At 47.5% G+C, this 10,970-nt stretch overlaps 1 protein-coding gene across 3 annotated transcripts in view; it reads right to left on the bottom strand.

Annotated features, from left to right (window-relative positions):
• APPL2 (adaptor protein, phosphotyrosine interacting with PH domain and leucine zipper 2) overlaps positions 1-10,970 on the bottom strand; it is a 50,401-nt gene that overhangs the window by 8,985 nt on the left and 30,446 nt on the right. For all 3 annotated transcript variants that reach the window (XM_010970461.3, XM_010970462.3, XM_010970460.3), the window contains exons 10-16: positions 8,788-8,946; positions 7,153-7,341; positions 5,724-5,766; positions 5,585-5,641; positions 5,396-5,484; positions 505-663; positions 288-340 (exon numbers count right to left, since the gene is read on the bottom strand). In XM_010970461.3, coding sequence (XP_010968763.1) covers positions 288-340; positions 505-663; positions 5,396-5,484; positions 5,585-5,641; positions 5,724-5,766; positions 7,153-7,341; positions 8,788-8,946 — 749 coding nt within the window. The remainder of the gene's footprint in view (positions 1-287; positions 341-504; positions 664-5,395; positions 5,485-5,584; positions 5,642-5,723; positions 5,767-7,152; positions 7,342-8,787; positions 8,947-10,970) is intronic.

Here is a 10,970-nt window from a genome sequence, read left to right as displayed (position 1 = left end):
TTAGTGAAACTAGATTTAGATTTGGCAGCATTTCTATGCAGGAGTTAGAAAAAGGGTATGGATGTGGCTAATGGTACCACAGGGGTAGGAAATCTGTCAGCCTCCCCCTGACCTGCCCTACGGCATGTGTCCTAATGAGTTTTCACAGAGGACACCACATCTGTGGGTCATAATTTCAACTCCTATTCCAATTCATAGCTCTTTAGAACATGACTTCACATCTTATTTCAGTGGCCCTGGTCACTTTGTGCCAGGGAAAGAACGAGCACACAAGAGTGGCCACTTACCTTCTGCTTCTGGAAACGTATCATCCTCAGTTTCACCAAAAGGGTTGGCACGCCTAGGAGAACAGCCAGAGTCAACCATCCTGATGGTGTGGGCTAAAAGGACACCTAACATTGAACTCTTAAGTCAGAAGGCGGCGGTCTTTGGAGGTGAGTGGGGACACAAGAGATGTTAAATTTATTTTCATTTCTCCCAGAGTTAACCCCCCTGAGCCCATACCTGCTCCCTCTGTTCTGATCAAGGAATTCTGTAGCAGGAAGCACAATATCAAATTGAATGGGTGTTCCAGGTGCAATTAGTTGTTCCACTTCAGGTATAATGCCTGCTGCTTTGGGAACAATCTTGTCATTTTCCATCTGTGAACTTTGCAGGTTCTGGCTGGAGTACAAAATAGGAAAAAAAAAATTAAATCTTTTAACCATAAGCCTTTAAAATCAAATGAATACATGTTGAATGCTGATGTGACTTTTACAGATAGGTAAAGGAGATTTAACCCACTCTACAAATAAATCTTCGTGAAATGTCATCCATGTCCATGGTTAAAATCCTTTAGCTCTCCCCATGACCCAGAGTTAGTCCTGGTGCACAGCATTCTGCCTTGTGTTAACTGCTTACTAGATTACCTATTAATTTCCTGTTTGTATCTTTCTCCCTTTGAGACAGGTTTTTGAGGGCAGGGGCTGTAGCTAAATCCTATTTATTACTTGGTACATAATAGGAACTCAAAAATGTTAATGAATAATACATCTTGGCCTAGCATTCACGCACCTGGCTCTCCTTTCTCCTGGGAGCCTCCCTCTCCGCTCCCTTCACACACACCCCAATAGAGCTCCACCAGACACGCCATGTGCTCTTCCTCATTTCTGGCTCCATCATGGTTCCGCTGCTTGCCGGCTCTCTGTACTTCAAACACCAGCTCATATCCTCATTCATCCACTAGGCCTTTCAAGCCAGCCTGACCGTGTCCTTCCTCTGCGGTCCTGCGGTTCTCACGAAGACAGTCTTGGACCTCTCTGTGCCTCCAGAGCTTAGCACTGTACCCACATGGGCTGTTTTGAGATTGTGGCACATAAAAGAAGAGTACCATCTATGTAGTGATTAATCATGTGCCACGTGTCAGAATGCTGTATTTAACCTTTCATATGTTCATAATCTTTTCTCCCCAGCTAGAGTGTAAATGCCTTTGAGGGCCAAGGAATGTCAGTGTATTTTGATTTTGTACATTATTTGAACTGTAAAAAGACTCTCAATATCTTTCCATTCATTTGGGTATTTTGTTCATCAGTATTCAAAATTTCTCAAAGTATGTCTTAGTTATGTATGAAACATAACTATATTGTATGAAACTTTTATAATACCACTTGATGAATGAGCATAATGAATGGAAAGAGGGTAGAAACACAGTAGACAGACTGGTAGATAGTCACTGGTAGATAGTCAGACTGGAGAGACACTTAGTTTAAGCTCCACTGTTAACAGAAAAGGAAACCAAAGCCTCTAGAGAAACTGAGAAATGGCACTCAGTTATCTGGTGGGTGAGCCAGATTAAGAACTGAGGTCTCACAGCCAGTATAGTGCTTTCCTACAGCCTCACACTGCTACAGTCACCAAAATGAGAGAATCATATCTGCTATTTGATGCAGTCTGTAAAAAGGAGTATGGTTTAGTAAGTGAAGCACTGGAGGAAGGCATGAGTAGAAGCTTCAAGGGGAGGAAGCAAGTCCTAAGCCTTTGGCTCCCCGGAGGCTCTAAGGGGAGATGACACAGGGAAGACAGGATGGGGCCAGGTTGTAGAGGGCTGTAACACCATCAGGTGGGGTCTAACTTGACTTCTGCATGTAGGGAGCCACTGAAGACTGAACAGAGGAATGAAAGGATGCAGACTAGAGCATCACCTGTGATCTGCAGGTCACCAGCTCTAGTGGACACTGATCATCATCCTGCTTGATCTCTCAAAGCACCTAACATACTGACCTTGCCTCCTTGAAAGTTTTCTTTCTTGGTTTCTGCTGATGCCTCACTTTATAGGTTTTCCTCCTACTTTTCCTGATGTTTCTTAGTGCCTTTTGCAGGCTCCTTCTTTACTCCACACATTGGACTTCTTCAGGCTTCTGTCCTAGGCTCCTCCCTCGATGATCTTTTCTCCTGCCATTTCCATGCTGATGGGCTCCCAATTCAGACTCAGCCCAGACATTGTCTTTACACTCCAGGCTTGTATCATTAGTTGACTGATTACCAGACGATATACTGGAATGCTTCACAAGGCACTCAAACTTACCATATCGAAGACTGAACTCTGGATACTGACTACCAGCTCTTTTCATGTCTTTAAACACTAACCACCATCTGCCCAGGTGCTCAACCCAGACTCTGGTCATCCATTGCTTTGTTCCTTTCCTTCCATTCCACATCTCATATATCGCACATCCTGCAGATTCTGCCTTCAAAATAAGACCCAAATCTGTCTACTTTTCATCTCCTCTGCCACGATCCTGGATTAAGACACCATCATCTTCCCTTGGACTAATGCTACAAACTCCTCATTGGATACCTACTTGCCCAGCTCTGCATTCTGCGTCCTCCACACCAGACGGAGCTGACCTTGGAAACTGTACACTGGATACACACACACCCCTCCCTCCTAAAACCCTTCCACAGCTCCCCGACCCCCTGACCATTACTTTCTTTATGATCCGTCCCTGCCACGATCTGGCCCCGCCTCCTCTTGCTCTGGGATCTCCCTTTGCCGACCATCTCCTTTCATTGGTCTCCTTTCATTTCCTGAAAGATGCCAAGCTCGGTTCAGCCATTTAGCCTCCACATCTGCCGCCAGGAATGCACTACCTCTGGCTTTTTGCAAGGAGGCTACTTCTCATGTTACTTCTCAGTTTAAATATTGTCTCGACAGATAGGCCCTAAATAGGTCTCCTCGTTACTCTCCGTGACAGCACCCTTGTCTTTAACATAATGGTGCTTTCCTCCATTTTCACTCAGTGTTTGTTTACCTACTGCCTGTCTTCCCTTCCAAGTCTGTATGTTTCATGGTCTAGCTCAGTACCTGGGCATATACTGGAGACTTAACATCTGTTGAATAGCTGGATAAATGAATGAGTATTAGATATGAGTAACCACAGAATGAGGGAAGGCCACACGTGATACTTGCTTGGAAGTGAACGGCAGTTTGTTCCTAAGAACATAGTTTTTCTGCTTCAACCCCCAACCCAGTCATCAAAACATTTCTTATTTGTAATGAGTTGACCCTAAGGGAGCTAGTACCCCTCCCCTTCATAGCTCTGGAGCCATCTGACAGCCCCATCCGCCACCTTTCCACTCTTTGGGTTGATTCAGCTGGCTGGCTAGTCACTCTTTTCCTAGGGGTTCTTGTCCCTTCTATGGGGTCTTTTCTAAGAATGTGATTTACTTACTCTAGTACAGAGGAGAAAAATTAGTTACTGAATAATTAAATCTGAGTTGCAAACTGTTTCTTAGAAAACCAGTCACCTCCTAATTACTAACATGAACTAAACTTCACATTGGCACCCTAGGGAGACAGCATTTTAGAGCTGGAAGAGGCCTTGGAGGTGGTCTGATTTCTCTCATCTTATGCCAAAAAGCTGAGGAGAGGCCCAGAAAGCTGATGACTCACTCAGGGACACCCAGCTGTGTTCAAAGCAGAGCTGTTATTAAAACCATGTCCCCTAATTCCAAATTGAGTGTAGTGTTCTCCACTCTGTCCCTCTGACATTTGTGTGCCTTTACAGAGAGAGATGCATTTGCCCAGTACAAGGCTCACAGATTAGCCCACTGGCTGGATCTTCCTTTCTGTTTCTATTCATAAAGTGCTTTCCTTAGAGCAGTACTCTGTAAGCATGCTGCTTGCATAAACTGTTCCGTCCTTAAATTACGGCGCTGGAGTGTCCTCAGACTTGGTGCCTCTTCCCCGTTTTTATTACTTTTGTTCAGCTTCTCATGTTCCGCTTCACAGCTGCTACTGCAGCGACGTGCAGGGGGCCCCTCTGCCCCTGCCCTCTGAGACCAGCCCCGACCCGGTCCGTCCTTGCCGGTGCTGCCTAGCAGTCTGCCCAGTGCTCCTGACTACGCCTCCCCTCTTCAAAGCCTGCAGTCCTGCTCTGGGGCCTGTGACTCCTGAGCAGGGCACCTAGTCTGTGCACGGTCAGATCCAGCCTATTTTTTGCTTTATCTTCCGCTGTTCCCTCTCACATGTCCAGTGTCAGGTGTGTGAACACCGGCTCCACTGCACAGCACCAAGACCCTGGGAAGTTACTTAACCATTCTGAGCTTTCCGATAACTTTGTTCTGAAGTCAGACAATATCTGTAAAACATGAAACAGGGTTCTTTCTACCACACCACTAATGGTGGAGGCCAAACACAGTCGTGATGTTAATCTACCCTCGTCAGCATAACAGATGATACAGCCTTCTGTTGTTTAACCAAATGGAAACTCCCGTAAGATAAAAGGGGGCATTTCTGGAATAAATCCTGAAGCAGTATTCAAAACAGGAGGAAAGCTGTATGTGTGAAAATGCTTTCTATAAATGGTAACAGCAAAATAAAGGGGAGACAACCTAAATATTCAAATAGCCAATAATAATAATGATAGAATAGTGTGTAGTTAAAGGAATAATTATTAAAAATGAAAACATGAAAAATACATATGGTGAAATAAATGCACACATGAAAATACCAGTATATGCTGATAAGGTCTGCACAGAAACATGGTCACACAAAAGGTGATTTTCTTATTTAAAAATATTTTGTTTTGGTTCCACAACTTTGCTGATGCTGATACAGAATGTGGGCAGACATCCTGACTAGGACACTCAACTGCGTGTGCTGTTCACTCAGACTGCAGCCGCACAGTCCGGGGGAAGGATGCGGGTGTGGAAATCAGACAGCTTTCAACCCATTTGTGGTGGGAACATGGGCAAAATACTTACCCTTTCCTGGTCTGAGCTGCTGCTTCTGTGGAACATGGCTGAACACCAGACCACCGCTGGATGGTTTGTAAGGGTGAAATTCCTAATACATGTGTAATTCAATACACAGTTTGTCTCCAGAAAAGCTAGCTTTCTTTTGTCCTTTAGTTACCTGGGGCAGGAGTTTTCTTGTTTTCTGGCAAAACTTGTAATGGGAGTCACTGCTTGGAGAGCCGTCTGATTCAACTTGATGGCGACTGCCTGAAAATCCACAGGAAGACATGCTCAGTTCCGGGAGGTGGACGCTTACCTTTCACACTGAGAAAAGGGCTGAGATGCAGGTAAGGCAGCTGTGAGTTACCTCTGGGTTGTCAGTCAGGTAGATCTGTCTGGAGATGTTGTTTACCGCACATATCCACTGTGGAAGACATTAAAAAACCCGCTGAATCCCAAAGTCACCCGCTATACTAGAATAGAAGTGAAACGAACAAGACTTTTACCTCTTCGTTTTCCTTTCTGCTTTCTGCCTGGAGGATTATTCCCCTGAAATAAAATATATCTAAGTCAGTGCTTCCCAGATCTCAGTCACTGAGGATTATTCTACATAACCTGAACTCAGCTGGCATCCAGAAAGGGAAGGGCCAGGAAGGCAGCATGACGGGGAGGAAACAAATAGGGTTCTGGGTCTGGCTCTGCTGTTCATGGACAATGTGATCTTGGACACGCTTCCTTTCCCTGGGCCTCCAGCTTTCCCATCTATAAAATGAGCAAGCTGGACTCAGACCTACTAGCCCAAGTCATGATTCTACAGTGTGGGCCATCTTGCTGGCCCTGCTTAGATGATCCAGTGCACACAGGACTGTGGCCCCGCCACTCGTGCAACCAAACCCAGAGAAAGAATCAGCAGTCATTCCGCTCTATCTGCATACATAAGGCTGGGGAATAAGATACTAATAAGACTGCCCTGCTTTTACGGAGGCTTCACTCTTTAAAGGGACTCTGCATCTGCCTGTTCCTCTGTTCCTCGTCTCATCTATGGGAGGTGGGGGACATAGATCTCATCCCTGTTTCTTATCTGAGGAAACCCAGGGCCAGAGGAATTAAGTACCGCCTGGGACGGTGACTAGAGTCCAGAACCTTCATTCCCAGGTCATTTCTCGTCACCTAGGGAAGAAGGATGTCTAAAAACACCCTGCCATTCTGAGAGAAGACAGTCAACACCGTACGAACACCACCCCTCTCCCGAACATGCTACTGTTTAAATAAACTCTCAACTTAGAAGCCCAACAGAGAAAGCCAGTGCAAGCAGAGAAGCTCTGACTGAGGATGGGGCCACTCCCTGAGCAGTCGGGAACCACTACTCTATGTGAGGGGGTGCCCCTGGGAGGGGATCTGCCGTGATGATACAAGGCTGCCATTCTGAAAGCATGACCTCCCCTGGGCCCACGGGGTGCATGGCAGGGCATGGGGACAGCGTGTTCGCCAGTGGTACTGCAGTGGAATGTACTGTCCACATCTCCTGTGTCAGCTGGAAAAATGGCCTCCTTGGGCAGGTGTTCCGTACCCACTCTCCTCATCCCTGCCCCGCTGTGATGCAGACGCGAAGGCTAAGTAGGAACAGGCGAGGAGCAGCCGCGGCTGCACCTCGGGTATGCGCGGACAACAAGCTCCTTCTATCGCCCTCTCACACATGCAGGTCATCTCTCTTCCAAGGCCACAAACCCTCCCCAGGACATCTTAAATAAGGCAGGCTGGATTCCATATGGTCCTGTGGGCTTGCTTAGAGGGCACAAAACCCCAAAAGGTCAATAACACCCAGAGCGGGGCTGCTCCCATGGAGGGCGGGCACAGAGGAATGACCCAGGAGGTCCTGGGCAGAAGTGGAGTCACTACACCTGTTTGCCCCCAAATAAAACCCGAGCATCATACGATTTTCCATTGGGAGTGGTGATCTGAAAGCAGTATCGTCGGTCCTCACAATCCACCGCCATCACTGAGCAGTTGTCCAGGTCCTGGATCAAGCCTCCAGCCACGGCGCCCCTCGGCTGACACATGAGATTCCCGCCTTGGGTGAAGAAGTAAAGCCTCTCCCAGGTGGTGGTGACCAGCCCTGTTTTACTGTAAAAATTGTTTTCAAAAGCCCATTAGTACTAGGAAGCATGAGCAGCACCTCAAAGTCTTTCTGCCTTTTTGTGGGTACTGGCAGCATTTGAGAAATAATGTTTCTTTAAAGTAAAACTGCCCTGAAAAGATTCAAGTGCAGAGAGTAGCAAAAGAGTGGTACAGTTTAGCTTGAATGAGCTGGGAGGTTCTGGGCTCTGTCCCGACGGGAGATGCCAGGCCCAGGGCCAACTCCAGTCTGTGGGTGGGGTGTGCCTCCCCCACTGCAGCCAGACTCTGGCTTCTAAACCTGACATGTGGAAACAGAACTGGCCCATCACCATCAGGAACTGAAAACCTGGAAGATCGTGTCCCTAAGACACAGAGCTGAAATGCTCTAAATCTAGCTGGAGTCACCAGGGTCACCTCAGCTCACAGCACACCCCCTGAGTCGTGGGGACTTTACCATATTGGGTTTTGTTCCAGCTAGATGTTATTCTGTTTTGTGGGCTGCTTACAAGAGAAAAATCCAGTTCCTGGCAAGTAAGACCAGAACCTTGTGGAGTTTTCTATTTGTACAGGACTAAAGGAGACATTTGGTTTGCGATCTGAACAAGCTATACAGACCTCTGAAGAGCTCCACCCCGGGAAGAAAACAGCTGGCAATTCCATTTGGGGGATATCAAATATATTTACCTGACTCAGTATTTACTGAGTAACAACTATGTACGAGGCACCAAGTTTCCTCTCAATAATTATAATTTCCGAAAATGGCAATAGCTAACATTTAAGTGCTTACTACCTGCTAGGAATTACCTCGGTCACTCTTTGTAACCACTTTATGAAGTAGTGCAATTTTCAGCTCTATTTTACAGACGAAGTGATGGGGGGGGCCCAGCCTGGCCCAGCCAGAGTGTCTGACTGAGTCGAAGCTCAGCACCGCACCTGACAGCATCCCCCCTCTGCTCTTAGGCACAATTAAACCTGCACATCATCCCTTTAGTTCATAGTGGACCTGAGGGTTAATATGTGATTCAGTCTATATAAACCTACATGACTCTGAAAGCTTCCTGGCCCTTAGACTCTGGCCTCAGTAGGGGGGTCACTAGCACTGCTCTCACCCGTCAGGGGCCTCGGGGAGGGGTCTCAATGGTCTAAGATGATGACAGTTAAGAGGAATCTATCCTCAAATGGCTATGGTGATCAGGGGAGGGGTGGCCTGTGATATCTTGGAGCCCACGCACTGGGTTCTTACTCACATGACTGTTTCAAGCCCCATCTCTCCGTGCAGTGTGGGACCTGGGCCCAGAGACTTCCTGTGTGCCAGGTGGGAGGGGCGCCGTGGCAGGGGTTCTTCCCCAACCTTGCACACCCCCGCCCTCTTTGGGGCACTTAGCAGATGCTCTTTAGCCCCTCCTAGGGAACACAGATTTCAGGAAAAGAGACAGGCAGTGGCACTCTCACTTTCTAAGATTAAGGTAGCCAGCTTTCTGGATGAGGTTCCTGTTGATCTGTGGTGCAGCCACATCAAAGTCCGGAGTGTAAACAGATTCGTCAAGGGAAAGTAATTCTTGCTGGGATGCCCGCATCTTTTCCGCCTCAGCTTCCAGTTCCACCTGGATGCTTGATACAGAAAGTGTCAGGTCAGTCACTTGTCGCTGGCCGACCCAGCGCTACTGAGCAGCAGATGGCAGAGGCCCCACCCTCCACTCCACCCCATGCCAGCTCCCTGCCTCACACAGGAGCCACAATGCTCCACCTGTCTCCAGGGCCCCGAAAGCTGGAGGTCACAGGACTCAAGTCTGTGTTACCATGAGCGTTTACGTGACTGCTGTTTCTAAACAGAGCATATAGCAAATACCACTGGATGATGCCTGAACCCAGTTAATTTCTCAGCTGACAAGTGGTATCCATGCTCAAAACTGGTGATGCAAATTTTAGAAGATGACCGCATCCTCAGGAGCCACATATGCTGGCAGCCTGTCAAAGTGCCAGAAAGGCAAGAAGGAAAGGGCAGTCATTCATGCCCCTACCCCTACCCCCAGTTCAGGCAGGAGGGGAGGAGACAGCCACTGGAGACAGGACAGTGACCAGGCCATGGTACCAAGATGCAGCAACACTTTTCCTTTTATGAAAGCCATACAACTGCCCCAAGGCGGCGTGGACTGGCCAGCCTGCAAAGGTCTCCCATGGCCGGCTTTCATCTCCTTGTGTCCTGAGGTGTGGAAAATGAGAATTCTTAAATTGAGTGCTTTAGCTGTTCAAACCAGTGTTTTAAGCACTACTAGGTTCAGTTGGGAACCCTGCCTGCTGCCCTCTTAACGAAATACGACTCCTTAGGCAACAGAAGCACGACTCACAGAACTAGACCCAACCCCAGAGAGGGCTGTGCCGCCAGGGCCTTAACGCCCTGTCAGGGAACCGTCGGAGCGGCCAGGGCTGCAGGTCGGCTGGCCTAGTAACGGCTCACAGAAACTCTGACAGGAGGAAGGGTGTAGGCTCTAGGCCTGCATAAAGAGTACACTCGGCAGCATCTCAAAAATGGGCACAAATGTCCGGCCATCCATTAATATAAAAACCTAGTGTGCGAAAATAATCTGAAGCAGAGCCAGTTCTCTCAGAAGCAGAGAAAGCATGAAGTTCTGAGAGTTAGGATGAGAAAGAGACACAGGTAGGGGAGAGGGTTCCGAAGTGACAGGTTTAATAGGCTCCCTTCTTTCACTTTCTCCTGACAGTCCCGGGGGCTGACCATCCAACTAAAAGGCAGGACGTTGAACTCAGATTTCACAAACTGCCTTCTAGCGTAATTCTACATCTAAGCTGCATCACTCACTGCTGTCAGCGATCAGGGAAAAACAGCTCAGGGGCTTTCTGGAAGGAATATATACTTTTCTGAACGACAACTCTCCCCTCATGTCTATACGAACACTCAGCACTGGTTTTCTTGGGATTCATTCTTTACTTTCAGCATTTTAGGGAGACTTCTGCCTAAAGAGATTCCACTGCTTGGCCCTCTTAAGGAATTTCGAAATGCAACATCCTCAAGAAAGTGAACAACATTCTCTTCATTTTTCCACACAAAAACAAAATCCTATACTTTTATTTCCATTTTGTATATTTACTTACGTACCATAGCTATACATACAGAGAGACATTATTTCTATACTCCAGAGATCGTGAGGGGTACTGTGGGAACCACGCGTCTGTGGGGTACTGACATGAGCCTGGTGCTGGCGGCGCCTGGGCGCCTCCTCTGAGCTCAGTACTGTGGTCACTGAGGACAGGGAGCAACGGAGCGACAGCAGCCACAGCATCAATGAACGCGGGCAGGACGGTCTGAAGAGATGCTGTACTTTTTGAAAATAAACATCTGCAAGGGTGAACTGCCGTTTGTTAAATTAATTCAAAGGCTTAATGCCTTACTCATCTATTGTCAATTAATGTGATGCTAAGTTTCCTAAAAAGTTGCCGCACTTCCGGCTACTAACCCCATCAGCTCTTAAAGAAAAAAGCAGGCAGCTCTTCTAAATCCACAGCACATCTAAACCAGACTCACAGGCTATAACATGTGAAGCCTGAACATTAACACAAGGAGGTCCTAAGAATAGACACTTGGATTTCATGGGAACGTGGGCGTTTTCATCTTT

Source organism: Camelus bactrianus, chromosome 12, assembly GCF_048773025.1.
Source record: "Camelus bactrianus isolate YW-2024 breed Bactrian camel chromosome 12, ASM4877302v1, whole genome shotgun sequence".
NCBI lineage: Eukaryota > Metazoa > Chordata > Mammalia > Artiodactyla > Camelidae > Camelus > Camelus bactrianus.
Note: the sequence above shows the minus strand (reverse complement) of the source record. Positions and strands in the feature narration are given on the sequence as shown.